Source organism: Vipera berus (assembly GCF_964194415.1).
Source record: "Vipera berus genome assembly, chromosome: 2".
Classification (NCBI taxonomy): domain Eukaryota; kingdom Metazoa; phylum Chordata; class Lepidosauria; order Squamata; family Viperidae; genus Vipera; species Vipera berus.
In genome coordinates, this window is record NC_138203.1 from 116,156,679 (window position 1) to 116,176,704 (window position 20,026).

The 20,026-nt window shown below is 43.1% G+C and overlaps 1 protein-coding gene across 5 annotated transcripts in view; it reads left to right on the forward strand.

Moving 5' to 3' along the window:
• Positions 1 to 18,660, forward strand: part of PRKCSH (PRKCSH beta subunit of glucosidase II) — a 57,890-nt gene extending 39,230 nt beyond the window's left edge. For all 5 annotated transcript variants that reach the window (XM_081321804.1, XM_081321803.1, XM_081321807.1 and 2 more), the window contains 6 exons: positions 9,755 to 9,824; positions 14,127 to 14,216; positions 14,812 to 14,886; positions 15,934 to 16,033; positions 17,750 to 17,886; positions 18,111 to 18,660. In XM_081321804.1, the coding sequence (XP_081177930.1) occupies positions 9,755 to 9,824; positions 14,127 to 14,216; positions 14,812 to 14,886; positions 15,934 to 16,033; positions 17,750 to 17,881 (467 nt within the window). In that variant the 3' untranslated portion in view covers positions 17,882 to 17,886; positions 18,111 to 18,660. The remainder of the gene's footprint in view (positions 1 to 9,754; positions 9,825 to 14,126; positions 14,217 to 14,811; positions 14,887 to 15,933; positions 16,034 to 17,749; positions 17,887 to 18,110) is intronic.
• The last annotated feature ends 1,366 nt before the right edge of the window (positions 18,661 to 20,026 follow it).

The following is a 20,026-nucleotide window of genomic DNA, read 5'->3' on the forward strand; positions in this document are numbered from 1 at the left end:
CCTGTTGACTTCTTGGCCATAGCCAGTGGCTTTGCTGGCAATGGCCTGGAATTCTTGCATATATTCGACTATCGGGCGTCTGCCTTGCCTCATCGTTTTGATTCTTTCGCGGGCTTTGCGATCAGCTAGGGGGTCCTCAAATCGTCTTCTCAGAGAGGACATGAAACAGTTGAAGTCATTTAGCTCTGGGGCATTGGAGTCCTGCAAATTCACCACCCAATCTGTGGCCAGTCCATCCAGAGCAGATTGCACGATCCGGATACGGGCTTTGTCGCTAGAGATGTGCCGGCCATATTCTTCCATGTAGTTGAGAACTTGTGTCCAGCAGTGGGAGTCTTTGAATGGATTGGTGCCTTCGTCGTCGGTGGTATTGTCATCCATCCGGATGGACATCTGCGGGTCGGCGGGGAGTGGGGGCTGCTGAAGTGGTCGCTACTTGATCAGTGGATATCCCTGGGACTGCAGGTTCCAATTCCCCCTCAGTGTCTCTCCAACTGCAGCTCCAGGTGCTGGTGCAGCCGTGGGGCTCAGAATTCTCCTCCCCTAGGGAGCCGACGGTTTTTTTAATCAGGTCAGTAGCTTTCTCTAGGATCCACTTCGAGTGCTGTGCCCAACTTCCTTCCTCTTCACTTACGTGCAGGGATTTCTCCATCTCCTGCTTCCATTCTGGTTGGTTGGGCCCTCGTCTCAGGGTCACCTTTCTTGGTTTCTTTTCCCACTTGCTTTTCTTTCCAATGCCCATTGACCACCGAGGTTTGTGGTTATGCGTTTCCCCCACCTCTTCACCTGAGGAGTATGACATTTCAGATCCCGACAGCTGGCAGGTTTTCAGTTGGGGAAAAGGCTCCCTCTCCGTGAGGGTTTCTCCCTTCCCTGCCTCATCGTCTGAAATTGTATTTTTTGCAAAGTTCCCCGGCAAGTTTCTCCCTTCCAGGTTGACTATTATTGCAGATCTTCAATGTGGCAGATGGCCACATTGTTATGGTTAGCAGACCCGAAGTGAATCAACAAAAGGTTACTTTGTAGTGAATAGAGGAAGTGAAAGTAGTAAAAACCCCATGCATCCCCCCTCCCCTTTAGTAGTATGACGGAATCCAGGAGATAGTAAGAATTGGTTTTACGTCAGAGAAGATAGATGGAAATGAAATATAACTGGATTCTGACACGTATAGGAGGGGGGAAGAAATGGAGGAGTGCTATTTTACTTTAAACTGAAATGTCAAACAAATATCTGAGTTATAAAATTGGTACTAGGGATCCAACAATGTTTTCCCCAGTTTAAATATAGAGTCTGTGGTTTTACTTGTATAGAAAGTCTGAGATAAGAAGGGTGCAGAGAAGAGTAATAATTTGGATTCATAACACATATTCCTAGGCGGGGCCTTGGGGAAAAGGAGTAGTATCCTGTATGGTTGATTGTTAACTATATTTTACATCTTCCCCAACAGTATTTTTTCCTTGACTTTTGGGGCATAGCCAGGCATTCCCACAATGCAAAACCATTTGGGGCAAATGAGTAAACCTGGCTCTTGAACAGCATTTTGGCAATCATCTTGTATTTTCTACTCTATATGAAACATGTTTTGCACAACATGCATATTATGCAAAAGAGACACCATTGATTAATTAAAGGTTGTTCAGGCTCAGTAATAGAGGATCTTGCTTACATGAAGCCCCAGATTCAGTCCTTAAGCCCTTCAGTTAAAAATCTGGTAGGGCTGGGACAGATTTCCTCCTTAGGAGATTTTAGTACACAGGTTTCTGCTAATTGGATCTGCAATCTAACACTACAAGATTATGTCAGAAGTATATAATGGCACTTGAAAAGCACATTTCCCCCCATGGAGATGGCTGTAAAAAACATAGGTACTACAATTATCAAAGTTTTACAATAGTAACATCTTGTTTGATTTCCTGGAATGTATTGTATTTAATGTTGTTGTTGGATTCTATTTAGAAATGGAGTTGGAACAAATACAAGAGTTAGGTTACTGAGTAGGAGAAAACATAATGGGAACACTTCCTGTATGCTGGTTTTCAAATCATTTCCAAGCACCATTCAAAATACTTGTATTAGCTTTAACAGCTGGAATGTCTGAAGGACCAGTCTTCCAACTGAGCCTTCTCATATATTAAATCCACTTCAGCTAATTTAATCCGAGTCTTCTGGTCATCAAAAGTAGCTGAAACTGATTCGAACTGCAGAGTTTTCAGTGATGGTACCCCAATTTCAAACTACATTGAGAGGGAAGAACTTTTCCTAGGCTTTCAGTCTAAAGCCTTTTTTGTTTCTTTACTATGTTCCTTGATGATGATGTCATGTAGTTCATTCCTGTTTATCACTGGCAAAGTATAATTTCCCAAGATGGCCTAATCAAGCTGCCTGCTTAAACCCATCTGGAAGATACAAGTATGGAATTTGTAAGGATTTGGGCAGGGAGAAGAAGAAATACCAATGAGACATAATTTCTTAAAGTGGTTAGAATACTGTGTATTCAACTTAGAAAAATTTCTTTAGATTTTAATTTTGTTGATCCAAAAAATGTTTGACTTGAAGAATAATCCATCAAATACCAATATTGCAGAAGTGAAATGAAGAAAACTTTGATCTGTAGTTGTAAGGTCAATACATTTCTATGAATGCTGAAGCGCATCCCTTTACTTTTCTCTGTAGCTGTGAGAACCCATATTATAAGGAGGCTCTTTCTAACTTTGAATCCTTCTACACTTCTGGGTTCTGCCATGCTCCTTGAGGGGAGGGGGGAAATGCTGAGGGCTATTTCTTTGTTTTCCTCTGTTGCTACACTGTAACACTTTTGCTGTTTCCACATACATGCTCTTTGAACTATCTTCCCCCTTGATGTCAGCTTGAGAGGGGAGAGGAGAAAGGAATGTGCCTCCAGCAACTGGGTTATCTCTGCTCTTGGAAGGAAAGGTGTGAAGACCCAACAAAACATCACTGCAACCCTGAGACAGCCTGGCGTTATCAGCTCTTTCCCACAACAGACTTAACACCTGGGGATTGGCCCATTCGAACTGACCGGATGAACTATTGGGATGGGGTTTGCTTGGGGCACTTTTAACCTATTGATCTGAGCAGGAAACCCTCAGATCCTGTCCATTATGCTTGCTATCAGCTTCTCCTAATAAGAGTTCCTTTTGAAAGAAACTGCTTCCACGAATTCTGTTTTCTTAGGAGGAGGTTTTGAAGTGGGCCCTGACATTAGACAGGATCTGCAGTAATAGTCAGTCCGGAAGGAAAGCCCTTACCGGGGGACTTGGCAAATCATGTCAGACAACTGAATAGAGAGAGAGGAACCTGCTGTGTGTGTGTGTGTGTGTGTGTGTGTGTGTGTGTGTGTAACCTTCTGCCAAGCAGACCCTTGCAAATACTCCAGCTCTGAATCCTCAAGCTCTTTGGAAGAGGAGGTGGTGGCAGAACGCCGCCACAAACCTAGGTGGTCGATGGGCATTGGAAGGAAGGATGACTGGGAGAAGAAGGCCAGAAAGGTGATGCTCAGACGAGGCAATAATCAGCCAGGCTGAAGGAGGAGATGGAAAGGTCTCTCCGTCTCAGCAATGACGAGGAGGATCGTCCGGGGCACTCCAGCTGGTTGCTAGAACAGGCAGTCAGCATGAAGAGAAAGCTGAACACTACTGAGGGACCATCCTCCTGGGATCCGGCAGGAGAGGGGGAAGCTGAACCCAAGGTTCCAGACCCATCCCATGGAGCCACAGAAACCGCTGTGGTTGTCGCTGCTGCAGCCACCCCCCATCACGTGTAAACGACAGAGAACAAGCAGAATAAGCGGCACCGATCCATCCAGAAGTTCCCTCCTTTAGATGTGAAGTTCTGTGGGGAGCCATGGCGCCTGGGATTCTTCTTAACCCAGGTGCTAAATTATATGGAGGAGTACAACCGGGACATCCCAACCAACCAAGCCAGAATTTGCATTGTGCAAGCCACCCTGGATAGCATTGCAGTGGACTGAGTTATAGACCTCCACGATTCCGACACCCCGGAGCTACTGAATTTCAATCAATTCATGGTCTCCCTCAGGCTTTGTTTCGAAGATCCTTTGGCCGACCGGAAAGCCCGGGAGCGGATAAAGATGGTGAAGCAAGGTCGGCAGCCAGTGGCAGAATACACCCAAGAATTCCGAACCCTGGCCAGCAAACTGAACTGGCCAAAGGACATCTTGCTCAGTCACTTCAAAGATGGATTAAACTACAACCTCTACAATGCCTCCTTCCCTTGGGGAGATCCTCATCGGCTGCAAGATTGGTACATCCTAGCTGAGGAAGCCGAGATTGACCTGGCCAAGAGGCAATGCAGAGGAGGGAGATCGTGGGGGAAGTCGCCATCGGAGCTGACCCGCGAGCCAGCAAAGCAGCTATTGACCTCCAAAACAGCCACCGGGTGCTTCAATGCAGAAAACAAGGGCACCACACCACTGAATGCTGCTCTCGAACACCGACTGGAAAATCAGACTGGATCCCAGCTGGGAAGCCCAGAAAACCACCAGCAAAGCCAAAGGAGACAGCTATGAAAGGCACGGAGGCCGTCGAGTTCCCCACCTCAGCTCTGTGAGGAAAGGGAACTCCGGTCCACACTGGAGGAGCATCCCACTCATTCAATGACAACTCCGAGGATGAACCCCTGGTAAGTGGACCTGTTGCGCCCCTCACCAGGACAGTAACATTGTTAGCCCCGGACATGCCCAAAGCTGTAGAAGTCAGGACATTAATTGACTCTGGTTGCACCTGCTGCCTTATAAGCCCAATGTTAGTGGGGAATCTAGGAATGCTGGTGAGGAGGCTGAAGAAAAAACAATCTCATCAGTCAATTATATGGGTCCATAGCAGGGGAGGTGCCCGCCACCCTAACAACGCTACCACTTCAACTCACCCTGGGAGACCACATAGAGCAGGGGTGTCAAACTGCCGGCCCATGGGCCGGATGCATCATGCCAAAACTGCACCCACCCCAGCTTTGGCAATGGGGAAAAAGTGATACGTCGTGACAAATCACATGACATTGCGAGTTTGACACCCCTGACATAAAGACTATAACATTCGTGATGACCCCTGGCATGGAATGTCCCATAAACCTGGGCATGGTGTGGCTAGCCAAGTAGAAAGCACGGGTGGACTGGAGAATGGCAGAGCTTAGATTCCCAAAAGGGGAATCAACCAAGGCACCAGCCCAGCCCCCACCAAGGGGACCCCCGGCCGAGAAATCTGCAGTAGGGGGAGAAAAGGAACTAGCTAAAATACCAGAGGAGTATAGAGACCTGGTTGTAGTATTCAGCGAGGAAAGGTCTGAATTACCGCCTCATTGGCCCACAGACTGTGAGATAGAAATCAGACCAGGTGCGAAACTTCCCAAGCCTAGATTGTACTCCATGAACCCACAAGAATTGGAAGAAATGCAGACATTCATAGACAAACATTTAGAAAGGGGTTTCACTCAGCCAGCAAAGCCAAAAATGGCCGCCCCTCCCTGTATTATTCCAGGAAAAGAAAGATCGAACTCTTCGTCTATGCGTGGATTATAGGGCTTTGAACGTAATAAGCGAAAGCAATCTATACCCTCTCCCTCTCATGAAGGACATGTTATCCCATCTTTCAAAGGGGAAGATTTTCACCAAATTAGACTTAAGGGGAACTTACTACCAAATCAGAATTAAGGAAGGGGACGAATGGAAAACTGCCTTCAATTGTCCCTTGGTGTGTTATCAGTTCCGGATTCTACCTTTTGGGCTGCAGGGAGCTCCCGCTGTGTTCATGAACCTGATAAATGACATGCTAAGGGAGCAGCTGTACAAAGGCGTACTCGTTTATCTGGATGACATCCTTATATTCATGGAGACCATAGATGAACATGTCAAACTGGTCAGAGCAGTCCTAAACAAACTACAGGCAGCTCATCTCTATGCAAAACTTTCTAAGTGTGAATTTCATAAGTATAAAATAGATTATCTGGGATACTGCATATCCCTAGAGGGCATAAAAATGGACCCCGAGAAAGTCCGAGCAGTGCTAGAATGGCCACCGCCCCACACTATGAAGCAATTGCAGAGCTTCCTGGGATTCGCCAACTTTTACTGGCAATTTATTCCCTCTTTTGGCCAAATAGCCTTACCGATTACGGATCTGCTGAAAACCAGAGGGGAGGGAAAAGCCAAGCCAAGCCAGCCGTTAAAAGACAGTAGAATGCCAAGCCGCATTTGAGAGACAGAAAAAGCTGTTTTCTGTAGAACCTGTTCTAAGGCACCCCGACACCAACTAACCTTTTGTAATTCAGGCAGACGCCAGCGACATAGCAGTGGGGGCTGTACTGTTACAAGAGAAAGAAGAAGGGGCATTACAGCCCTATGCATATACATCGAGAAAACTCACTGAAACTGAGCAGAGATGGGCAATCTGGGAAAAGGAGGTGTATGCAGTGCGATGGGCTTTCCTCACCTGGCAGCACTTTTTGGAGGGGAACAAAATTCCAAGTGTGGACCGACCACAAGAACCTGGAAGCACTAAAAATGCCCAGGAAACCTACTCCTAGGCAAGCACAGTGGTCACAACATTTCCACCGTTTCAATTTCACACTAAAACACCTCCGGGGGGGGGAACTTCCTGGCAGACCACAATATAATAGTACTCGGGCTAGCATAACAAAGCCGCTCATGCCAGAAACACAACTGGCAGCACGAGTAACTACCCGAGCACAAGCTAAACTCCAAAAGCTGTTAGAGACCCAGGCAGGAATTGAATTTAGAAAGGCCCTAGAAACTGATGAATGGTTCCTAAGCGACAAAAACTTGTGCACTATCACAGATGGTCTACCCTGGGTGGGAGAGAAGTTATGCATACCTAAAAGACAGAGACTGGCATTCATGCAACTTTGCCATGATTCAAAATCTGCAGACCATTTTGGGTTTGTGAAAACACTACACCTGTGCAATTCTGGTGGCCATCAATAAAGAAGGACGTTGAAAGCTACATAGCTAGCTGCCATTTGTGCTTCAGGAAAAAGATTACAAGGGAAGTCACCTGGGTTACTACAGCTGGTAGCAACCCCCTCGGCACGTTGGAAAGAGATCTCTATGGACTTTATAGTGGAACTACCAGATAACAACAGAAACACAGTCATCTGGGTCGTAACAGACCTATTTTTTAAAAAATTCTATTTATATCCCGCCCTTCTCCGAAGACTCAGGGCGGCTTACAAGCTTAGCAGTAGCCTTCATTCTATGTATATGCCTGCTTATTAGGGCTTTATTTTCTAAACAAGTGCATTTTATACCCTGCTCAAAAATCTCTACAGCAAAAACACTTGCAAATCTGTTTGTTCAACACACATATCGATTGCATGGAGCCCCACAGTGCATTATATCTGAAAGGGGAGTGTAATTCACATTGAAGTTCTGGAAAGAATTCCTGTCTCTGTTAGGGACCACCCAGGGACTGTCATCTACTCATCATCCGCAAACAAATGGTGAGACTGAACAGTCGAACTCAGTACTAGAACAATATTTAAGATGCTTATTAATTGCCAGCAGACCAACTGGACCAACCTACTTCCATTCACCGAAGTCTCCTACAATAATGCCGTTCACTCCAGCACAGGCTACACTCTGTTCCAAGTAGCCACAGGACAAAGTTTTAACCAAATGCCAGAACGTTCCCCTGCAGAACCTGCCATCCCTTCATTAAAGGAGTGGATTGCACAATTAAAGAACACTTGGCCAGTTGTCAGGAAAGCCTTAAATGAGGCTAGGAAAGCATATAAAATTCAAGCACATAAAAAGAGCCAAAACCTTTTATTGTAGGGGAAAAGGTTTACCTATCCACCAAATACCTGAAATCCGTACAACCATCCAAGAAGCTGGAACCCAAATTTGTAGGACCATTTCCCATTAGAATTATAAACCCAGTAACAGTGGAATTGGAACTCCCTAAATCACTCAGGCAAATCCACCCAATTTTTCACAGCAGCCTTTTAAAATGCAAGCAACAGTCACCATTAAGGCCAGCTGTTGCTCCATTCCCTCTTCCCATTATGGTAGAAGGGGAACAACATTTCGAAATTAAAGAAATCCTAGACTCCAGAAAATACCATGGCTCCATTCAATACCTAGTGGCGTGGAAACACCTTCCATCCTCCCAAAACAAGTGGGTTCACAAATGCCACATTAAAGCCCCTAAACTGCTTAAGAAATTTCACACTGAATACCTGAAGAAACCGGATTAACCTAGATATGTATTTGTCTCTATTTCTCCACAGGTGGATCTCTTTTTTTAAGGGAGGCAAGATGTCAGAACCCATATTCTAAGGGGGCTCTTTCTAATTTTGAATCTAACTCTAATTCTTCTACACTTCTGGGTTCTGCCATGCTCCTGGAGGGGAGGGGGGAAATGCTGAGGGCTATTTCTTTGTTTTCCTCTATTGCTACACTGTAACACTTTTGCTGTTTCTGCATACATGCTCTTTGAGCTATCTTCCCCCTGATGTCAGCTTGAAATGGGAGAGGAGAAAGGAATGCACCTCGGGCAACTGGGTTATCTCTGCTCTTGGAAGGGAAGGTGTGAAGACTCAACAAAACATCGCTGCAACCCTGAGACAGCCTGGCGTTATCAGCTCTTTCCCACAACAGACTTAACACCTGGAGATTGACCCATTCGAACTGACTGGATGAACTATTGGGGTGGGGTTTGCTTGGGAGACTTTTAACCTATTGATCTGAGCAGGAAACCCTCAGATCCTGTCTATTATGCCTGCTATCAGCTTCTCCTAATAAAAGTTCCTTTTGGAAGAAACTGCTTCCATGAATTCTGCTTTCTTAGGATGAGGTTTTGAAGTGGGCACTGACATTAGGTTTATTCCCTTCTGCCAAGGGCAGAGGTGTCCAGAATTCCCCATGTTCCTCTTAAGCTGTGTCCCAAACATATGGAATTTGAGCTCTTGATTCGCAATAAGAAGGAAATGGTCCTTTCATTTTTTTATTTTTTTTATTTTAATTCCATTTATATCCCGCCCTTCTCCGAAGACTCAGGGCGGCTTACAAGCTTAGCAGTAGCCTTTCATGGTCCTAGTTAGTTATTAATAGGCTGAATCAGAGCAGCAAATCTATTATTTTATTATGCCTTTCGTTCGTTGGATAAAACTCAGTGGTGTGAAGAGAGGAAATTTAAGTCATTTGTTCTTTCTTTTTTGCTTGCATTTGAATAATACAAAGCAGTTCCAATGAACCTCAAGTTGCTTGGAACTGTGCCTTAACCATGCAGTTTGAGGTTAGAAAATCTAAAAGCATTAAGTTTAGAAAGGCTGAAGAGGGAATAAATTTGCAAAGGAGATACTCCAGTGAATGATCTTGAGTCAGATTTGCACATTCACCAAAATGACAGAGCTGGGTTCCAAGCTGCAGTTGTCCACTATGAAATCTGTCCACTATGAAATGGGATAAATACTACCCATCCTTCCAGCTGGCTATGATGCTTAACTAGTTTAGACACCAAGAAGAACAAATAACTGAAAATGAAAATGTGGCATTTGAGGGCTTGCTGTTAGGAAAATGCTTTTGATTTTGTCCGTTCCTTCTCTCCCCCTACTAATGCTCTCTGTGAAATAGGAATACAGTATGGTGATTTAACTGGGCTCCAGTACTACTGCCTAGAAGGGAATTATATGGAAAAGCAAATGTAAATAATGGTTTTATTCAATCTTTCAGCCACTTAGTTTTTCCCTGTCTTCCAGCTGCCCAAAAGGCCCGAGAACAATTTGAAGAAGTAGAGAAGTCCTTGAAAGAAATGGAGGAATCAATCAGGTAGGACTTTGGAGAGAAAAACTGTAACTATTCAGCTGGGTGGTGGCTTCTGTGAATAAGAGCATGAATGTTGCTATTTTGGCCCATCTTTGTATGGGTTTCTGATGCATCGTAACCTCCTGGCAGTCAGTCCCTCAGTAATAGATATCTAAGTCTGCTTCAGTGACACCCACCAAGGCTTTCCAATGTAGGATCAGTCTTCTGACCCATTATGTTTTTGAGCAGTTCAGAATGTGGGAGTTTCCCCTATAATAAACTGGAAGTCCATATTCTATTAGCTTCTGTCACATTGCTTCCCACTAGTTTCTGGCATTTGTAGCTCCTGGCTGATTCCAGGAATTCAAAAGTAGATTGTCTATTTGCTTCTGTCAAACTAGAGAGCCACCTTATTTTCATAACATTTCTGGAGATCTAGTCCTTGCTCCTTCGCTTTGTATTTTCATTCACCCATTCTTAATCTGGATGGAGAGGTGCCATTTTTTTAATCTGGGAACCTAGAAGGATGGTATTGGAGGGTTCATGAGCTTACAATATCAACCTGGGGGTGAATGGGTGAGTGAGACTAAAAATATTAGAACAAATTGGTTCTTATAGTCTGACACCTCTCTTGGTCCTGATGTTCTCTATTGTTTCTTGCTATCTTGATGTGTCTTAACTTGTATATTCCATTTGAATTTTCCATAAAGATAAAAAGATTTTCTCTGAAGGTATGGGTGCTATTTTGTCATTTGAGTCACATCTTTTTCTCCCCAGGTCTCAAGTGGGGGAGGGGAAAGAATGAAAGCCAGAAATAAATTTCAAGCTGTCTCCTATTGATTGCATACATAATTATTGCAGTAATCACACCACTCCTGAGCTTTTAGACTGGGAGGGTTATTTCAGGGAGCAGATGGGAGACCTGGGCATGCTTAGTTTTGCTGACCCTGGTGACAGACACTTCATTTTTAGCTATTGGGAAGTCTTAATTTGGGAGATTCTTCCTCCTCCTGAGAAACATAATACAAGATATATTGGATCCTCTGAATACAGCCATTCTGGCTAGGGTTTTAATTTCAAAGCTCTTTCCCATTTTGTTTTGAAAATAATTTTGTGTACATGTAATCTGAATATAAATTTGTTCCAATTTAAACAGTGATCAACACAACCAGCCAGTCCTTTCCAGTTAATTTTTAAAACAATTTTCTTTACCCTTAAAACTGTATGTTGTATAATCTTTAGCAAAAATTCCACTGTGAGAGATGACCGTTTAGGTAAGTTTCTATAGTGAAATGTCACTGGAGAAGGATGAATCCTGTACATCAACTTTCTATAACTTAAATGCATCTTAAATATAGTTTGCTCCAGCATAGGCTATTGGGAGCTTTTCTTGCACAAATCATCCTTTCCCTATCATATCCTTGCAGATATTTATGTTTGGTGCCCAGTATATCTCCATTGGGCTCTTTAAGCGAAGAAATGCAGATTGCTTTGTCTCCATCAAGGCAGGGGCAGCCTTTTGGGGAGCTAATGACCTTGGTGGTTAGCTAGAGCTCTCCATTGCTGAATCTTAGTTGACCTAGATCTGTGGAACACTTGGGGGTATGGGCCTTCAGTTCCTGCAATTGCAATTTCCGTTTCTATAATTTCCATTTCCAAGTTTATAAAAAAGTCACCTGAAAGCCACTGTTACTTCCATTAGTAGTAGATGGTATACCTAAGTCTCCTCCCCTGCACAGAGAAAACTAGCACATCAAGGAGAATACTAGGCCAGTATTCTTGTCCCTGAAGTTCTATTTAAAATGTCAAAGATAAAATGGTTGAAGGAGTTATGGGAGAGCATTTTGTCATCTGAGATGGTGCAAATAAGATGCTGGATCATGACCTTGGGGAGAAAATGGCTTGCAATGGCAGGTGCAAAGCAAGAGCCTTAATTGAAGTCCTTTAAAATTGACTGTAGAGGGGGTGATTTTCATCTAACCATAATTTAGCTGTAGCTGCAAGCACAACCTGCCCCTCCTCACCCCCCTGGGAGATCTTCGGTTTGGCCCATTAGGAAAGCTTTTAAGGGGATAGGAGGGGCACAGAGGATCTGTTAGCTAAGCAAGCAGTTAATGGAAGCTGTGAGAAGCAGCTGAGACTTGTTTTGTTGGTGTCATTTTTCAAAGCAGTTTTTTTTTCTTTGGGGAATGAAAGATACCCTGCTCTATCCTCCTCCTGGAATTTGGATCCCTGGAACTCACTTTTTAGATTATCAACCATCTTTTCTTCAGGGTTGGACTGCTAGCTTCCCAGCATAGGCTTGCTCCTAATCCCTAGGACAGGTGGGACTGCTGCTGGCAGAGAGGTTGAAGCCTCTTCCTTCAAGGCTTGGTTAAAGAATCCATATGTGCACCAGGGGCATTCTGTTGCCAGCTTGGCTAGGGTGTACAATACAGATGAATGGAAGGATACTATATCAGGCTTCTGAAGAACGAAGAGCAGAATTAGTTTTGTCCAGGGAAGAGGAAAATGCTTCCTTCTTCCTGAAAGCTCTTCCCATCTGACTGGGGCCAAGCATTAGCTAAGGGCAGGCCTTTCATCAAACAAAGAGCTTTGCATCCATCTGGTGTCTGGGAGAGAGATCTGTAATTAGGGGTAGCCTTGGTGACAGGGCGGTAACCATGGGATTCAGCTTCCCCAACTTGCCGCCTTTCTGCTCTCTGGGGTCCCATGGGTCTGCACACAGATGATAAGGGCAAGAAACAAAGGCAGCTTCTTGGCAAAGATCAAGCTATAAGATCTGAGCTGTTACACACACACACACACACACACACACACACACACACACACACATCCAGATGACCACCAGATGAAAGCAAAGAGATTCAGAAAAGCTCTGCCTCCTTGTTGCCATCTAGAGATTGCCTGGAGCTTTATAACTCAGACACGGTACCTCTAAAGGAAGAGTCTGAGTGAAAAGGGCATTGGTCATTGATGCAGGTAAAGCCTGCCTTTTAGCATTCTGGGGGTGTTGGGATAAGTAGGCAAGACCCACGTTCATCCTTGAGGACCAATCATGGATGAACTGAGGAGGCTGCTGCTCAACTTAGTTCCCTCTCTGTGCATCTTAATATTGATGGCTGAACTCAGGGTGCATCTCTTGAAAAGTTGTACCAATCAGAGTGGCCAATACCCCTAGGCAGATTGTGGATTTGTCTCAGTTTGAGCAAATTCAGAGAAAAATTCAGAGAAAAGCAACTAAGATGATCAAAGGCCTGGAGACTAAAACATATGAAGAACGGCTACGGGACTTGGGTTTGGCTAGTCTAAAGAAAAGAAGAAATAGGGGAGACATGATAGCAGTTTTACAGTATCTGAGGGCCTGCCACAAGGCAGAAAGGGCCAGGTTGTTCACCAAAGCACCAGAGGGAAGGACAAGAAACAATAGTTGGAAACTGATCAAAGAGAGAAGCAACCTGGAATTAACTTCCTAACAGTGAGGACAATCAACCAGTGGAACAACTTACCCCCAGAAATTGTGGGCACTCCAACACTGGAGATTTCTAAGAAGAGCCTAGACATTCACTTGTCTGAGATGGTATAGGTTCTCCTGCTTGAGCAGCGGGCTGGACTAGAAGATCTCCAAGGTCCCATTCTATTCTATTCTATTCTATTCTATTCTATTCTATTCTATTCTATTCTATTCTATTCTATTCTATTCTATTCTATTCTATTCTATTCTATTCTATTCTATTCTATTCTATTCTATTCTATTCTATTCTATTCTATTCTATTCCCCCTTTCCTCACAATTTTGTCAAATGCAGCAAGTTACAAGTGATCTGTTGCATCTCTCGCTTTCCTCCTCCCTAATTCAGAGACATCCTCTGTTCGCCTTTCATCTTTCTTCAAAATACACGTATTTCACAAAAGCTTTTCTTGATGGTAGAAATGCCTTTTCCACTTCCTGCTTTTTGCCTTCTTTTCCCACCTGCCCCCCCCCAGTTCCCCAGAGCCCATCCACATACTATGAATTCGCTCCCTAAAGCTGAAATCTGCCTAAAACAAAATAAGGGGCTTATTTTGTTTCCTCTCCTTTGTTTTACCTCATACATCAACAGCTACTTTACAGCTTCAGCATTGTTTTGAAGGTGTCAGATAGCAAGGAGAAATGATTTGGAAAGGATTTTGGGAAAATTATACCATATTCTGTTAAATGGGTCTACAAATGTTCCTAAAACTTTAATCACTACCATTAATTAGTTTAGTATTATGTCTTGTGATTTTTATGTATTCATTTTTTTCTTTAACAGTGTCTTTTCCTCTATTTTGTTTGTTTCTTTAGGAGTCTAGAGAAAGAAATTTCCTTTGATTTTGGTCTGAATGGAGAATTTTCTTACTTGTACGGCCAGTGCTATGAACTCAGTACTAATGAGTAGGTGCCTATTTCCTTATATTGAATTGTGTTTCTGTTAAGAGTGATCTCAGACCCCAGTTTAGCCACATTTACATCTCTCTTTATTTTGACAGCTGCAGTTCTCCTGAAGTATAGTAAATAATTATTCATATGGGATTATTGAGCTGATTCAGTGCTTCTATCAGGTCAAAGGTTGTAAGAGTTGTATTTTGGTGAAAATTAGATGCCCTGTCTATACCCAGGCATACACATGCAAAATTTCCTAGCCCTCACCAATTCTGGAAATGTTTGCAGGATACTCAACTCGAGGAGGCAATCTACCTGGTCTTCTAGCAAACCATTATAAAAGCAATTCATAACCTCAGTTTTATTGGCTTTTAATTGATTTTAAGTGGCAGGTGTTTTATAGAAATATTAACAGAGGCTAATTTCTGCTAGTTGCCTAATTCTGAGATGGAAAAGAAGAGAATCCCAGGATTGCCTTTACTTAATGAACAAATAGCTAAAGGTGTTCATGCTCAATCTTAGGCTGGAATTTGCTTACTGTGAGGGATATGGAAATCGTCACGCAGGGCATGACATGTATTTCTTTTGTGCTTTTTTCTTTTTCTAGATATATTTATCGCCTCTGCCCCTTTAACAGAGTGTCTCAAAAACCTAAGCATGGCAGCTCAGAGACTAGCCTTGGGTAAGAGACTTTGATGCTGTTATACCCTTTGAGGATTGAGGGCATAGCATCCATGCTGCTCATAGCAACCAGAGGTCATTTGCTTCCTGAACTAAACTGAGAAGTGATCTGGTATACCGGTCAAAAGGCTGAGCAATGAAGTAGAAAGCCCTTAGTTTGGGTTTTGCTTCTGCCCTGAAGTCCCTAAGTATATCAAACCCTAATCTAAATGTGTCAAACCCTGATCCTCCTTTCATCTCTAACCCAGTCTTTGAAAAGGAAGGGTATAACTAATCTATTTTGGAAGGCAGTTGTAATAATTGTGTCAGGAATCACATATTTAAAGCACAGATGACACTATATATTTGCTATGTATTAATTTTATGTATGCATATTAAGAACATTGCCCTAATTTCATTTAGTGAGTGCCTTGAACAGTCTTCATTCACCAGTACTGGTGAAAAAGTAACTTTGCGATCAAACTTTGCATTTACAATCTTTGCAGATCTGTAAAGTAAAGGAAAGCTGAAGGAAGGTCATAAGCACAGTCAGTTTTGCTTAATGACTGCTTCACTTAGCAACCAAGTTGCTTGTCCCAATTGTGATCACTAAATGAGGACTACCTCTAGTGTCAGGATAAAAATTTTCTTCATTAAGCTGAAAAAGAATAATTCGCTAAGCATGTTGTGAGACTTTTAAAATACTTAACCTCAGGCTTTTCTTTCTCTAAAGCAGACATGTCAAACTCACGACGTCAAGTGACGTCACACGAGGTATCGGAGCTTTTTCCCCATTGCAGGCAATGGGGTGGGCATGGTTTCCTGGTGACGCGTCTGGCTCGTGGGCTGGCACCCCTGCTCTAAAGGGTTACTTCTCATGACCCAACCTCACTTGATAGAGGGAAGAGCAGTGTGTATATGCATCCCAAATTTTCTTCTGGCCCTTGAAATGGCTGACTTTGAAATGGTTTTGAAATGAACTGTGTCTGCTTTTCTTCATTGAACTTCCTGGATTACAGTTGGCAAGAGCTCATTGGTGCACTAACTACCTTGCTTTCTTTCTTTCTAGTACATGGGGATCCTGGGCTGGTTCAGATGATAACAAATTCAGCATCATGAAATATGAGCATGGAACAGGCTGTTGGCAGGGCCCCAATCGATCTACAACAGTGAGTTGTTTCAATGGGGCAAAATGGCTAATCTTTATGGAAAGCAAATAGTTGTAGTCTTGGAAGAATATTGGCTTTCATAGATTTTAGTATTCTGAATTCCATCAAATGTTATACCTTCAGGAGGGCCCATTAAAGGTCATCTCTAAATCCCATAGGGAGAAGAGCCGTGTACACTTGCAGGGGTTGGCCAGAACAGATTAGGAGTTTTACTTTGAGTTCTGGATTGGACTCCTGCTTGGGGATTATCCATGCCTCCTTCCTTTGTAGTAGTTTGGTGAGAGAATTACAGCAGATAAATATTTTTCTCCTTGACAAAAGCTGAAATTAGCAATTTTGCTTCTTTGCTAATAGAATACAGTATATGCTGTGTAGCAGACGCTTATCCCTCGGCTACTGTAATGTGGGAGACAAATTCTGTTTTACTGGACAATTTTCATCTTGAGTTGTAAAGAGGTGGATATGGGACTTCCTGATTGTACATTTATAAAGTTCTGAGTGTTACCTTGCTAAGAACGTAAAAAGAGCATGTCATAACAAAATTCAACATAGCTATCTCTGTTACATGCTAGTTTTTGCTTCATGCACAAGGGGAGAGGTCTTTTGAGGATAGATTTTCAAACCAACATACAACTCCTGGTGCCTGAAATGGTGCAGACTGGGAAAGCTGAACCTTTTTTACATCCTTTCAGAATTGCTTGATGAAGATTTTGAAGCAAAAATCCTTAGTAAGATCATACCTGGAATATGGCATCCAGTTTTGGTTATGATTTTACAAAAAAGATCTTGAGACTTTGGAAAAAGTGCAAAGAAGAGCAACTAAGATAATTAAAGGCCTGGAGACTAAAACATATGAAAAACGATTGCAGGATTTGGGTTTGGCTAGTCTAGAGAAAAGAAGAACTAGGGAGGACATGACAGCTGTATTCCAGTATTTGAGGGGCATCAAACTATTCTCCAAAGCACCAGAGGGCAGGACAAGAAACAATGGATGGAAATTAATCAAGGAGAGAAGCAACCTGGAATTAAGGAGAAACTTCCTAACAGCGAGGACAATTAACCAGTGGAACAGCTTGCCTTCAGAAGTTGTGGGTGCTTCATCACTGGAGGCTTTTAAGAAAAAACTGGACAGCCACCTATCTGCTTGCTTGCGCAGGGGGTTAGCCTAGAAGACCTCCAAGGTCCCTTCCAGCTCTATTCTGATTGATTGATTGATTGATTGATTGATTGATTGATTGATTGAAGAAGCCAGTATATAGTTGGTTAGAATGAAGCAGTGTCAGACCTGCCCCAGTCTGATCTCTTAGGGAAGTAAAAAACTCAACTCCATGTGGTTAAAGTGAAAAGGCACTTTTACTAAGAGTTGCTGATTGCAGTAAAGTCAAATGGAATCTTAAGTTAATTTCAAATGTGTGCTGATATTCTGAGGCTGGTTTACATATTTAGATTTTTATCTCATCTTTTATTATTTAACTCATGGCGGCAAACATACCTAATACTCCTTCCTCCTATTTTCCCTACAACAGCAACGCTATGAGGTGGGTTGGGCTGAGTTAGAATGACTGGCCCCAAGATACCCAGCCAGCTTTCATTACTTATACTATCTGTAGTATCTTGTGGGATAACTGGGGAGTCGGTCTCTTCTTTAATTGCTAGCTTCTATTACAGTAAGGTTTAAGAGGCAATGTCATTTACTCTGATTTTTTTCTTACTAAGGTGAAACTTTCATGTGGCAAGGAGACAGTTATCACATCTACAACAGAGCCTAGCCGTTGTGAGTATTCAATGGAGTTTGTTACCCCAGCAGCTTGCCATGAGCCAAAAGATCTCGGCCACGATGAGCTCTGAGACAGGTGAGTTGCATCAGCTTAGACTTATATTCTTTGCTTAATAGCTGGGAGGAATCATGAAAGGACAAACATATTTCAAATAAGATTCGTCTTCCTTCAAGGGCATTTGGATGAATGTCACCTTTCAATACTAAGCCCTTTAGTTCGAAGACTGCATTGAAAAAGGATCGTTGTTGTTTCCATCTTTATCTTCCTGACTCATTCTCCTGTGTACCACTTTCTTGCAGCTGTGCACAACCATCCCTGCCAGAGAAGCCAGGTTCTAATTCATATGATTCCAGGTAATTTTGTAGAATTTCACCATACAGAATTCACCTCTAGATATGCTCTTCATGGATTCCAAGTTATTGTTACTCTGGCCAGTGGACTTTGAAATTTGAAAAACTTTCATTTTTCCTGTCATCTACTGGGACACAAGTCTTTTTCCCATCCATCCAGTTGTGACCAATTATTGCCTGCCCTAAACACGTCTACTTAGGATTGCACAACTATCTGGCCTTTGTTCTGCTGGCAGAAGGCTTCCTCCACTCCAAAATTGGTTGCTTTTATGAAGAAGAAAAAGATGCATTTACTTCTCATTCATAGTGGACAGACCTCAAAACTGTCTACCTGAAGCTTTTCGCTGCTGGCCTTTTTCTGAGCCAGATTTCCACTGAGTCTGAAACTTTGGACAGGTAAAGCAAGAAGAGGGGACAAAAATCACCGCCTGTTTTTTATCTGCTGTTTTTCCTGGGGGGAAAACCCCACATTTCCATCCAATAAAGAAAGAGTCCTTTCTGTCTTGTCTTTTTCTGTGAAATTGAAGGTGGGGGTGAGCTGGGGTTGCATTAAAGAACTATGGCCTAAAAAGGCCTTGTTTAGGCCAGCTGGTATCAGCTGTACAAACACATCTCTCCCTCTCTTGAAATTGCCTAAAAGCATTAATGGGGATTGGGGACATGGGTTACAGCCAACAGACCAGCCTCTTCTACACCCACCCCCCAGGGTCCTTGGGGAGGAAGGCCTCCCAAGCTCTTCTAGGCTTCCTCTGTTGATAAAGATGGGCGGGGGGGGGGGGGGAGGGCGGGAGGAAAAAGCTGGTGCCTTTCACCTGCTCTCCTTGATTGCTGTCAAAGCCTAACCATTTCCATAACAAAAAACGGAGTCTCTTTCTCGCCCAACCCCCATTGTTTTTCATCGGAACCCTTCTTCAAAAAAGCATCTGCTGCTTTCTGGGACTAAGGGGTGGGGGGAGAGAGGCAGGCAGTCTTCTCACAAAAGGCCCTCTGGTGATGAGGTTTACATTTTATTATATGTCTTCAGATCTCTGCTAGAGTAGTGGGTTGGGAAGGAAGAAAAATCTGTGAGGTTTTATGTTGAGCATATTGCATGATATTTGAGTGAGGAAAATGGTTTTCTGCTCTGTTATTTCTTAGGTTATATGGCATTTTCTACTGGTGAGGAAAGCAGGCTTTAAATTGAAACAACTGATGTCAGAGGCAGACAAGACTAGGTGTCCTTCAGATATTTTGAACATTTTCTGCCCTAGCCAGCAAGGCAAGTAATAAGGGGTTACAAACGTTGATCTCACATATCCAAAAGGTGCCAGCAGGTTTAGATATGGCTTATGTATATGTGTTCATTTGAACCAGTTTCTGATTAGCAAAGAATGGATTGTGGATTGTGCTACACCATCAGGTCTTCCTATTGTTTTAACCAGGATTTGTGGATTTAAGTCAGGGTTGTGGTTTTTATATAATACATCAAACTACCACACTGATTAGTTTGCACATTTTTTTTCTTCTGCCTTTGAATCAGTCTTGATTCTTGGTGGCTGCCTGGACAAGTCTCTGCAGATTTCTTGGCAATATTTTGGAAGTGTCTGCTCTTGCCTGCTTTCTCAGACTGAATGACTAGCCCAGGATCACCCCTGCTGGATTTGTGTCTAATATGAGACTTGTACTCGGTCCCCGTTTCCAGCTTAACTTTAACTACACTGGCTCTTTGAGCTCCATCCTTAGAATGCTCTTTACTGATGTCCAGCAGGTCTCCTTGCTTCCCTCTTTTAAAAAAGTTATGCCTGTACTGTCCCAGACATCATATACCTGAATTTCCTCAGTGAGCAGAGTGCTCCTACAACTCTTTTCTTTCCATTTCTGAGGAT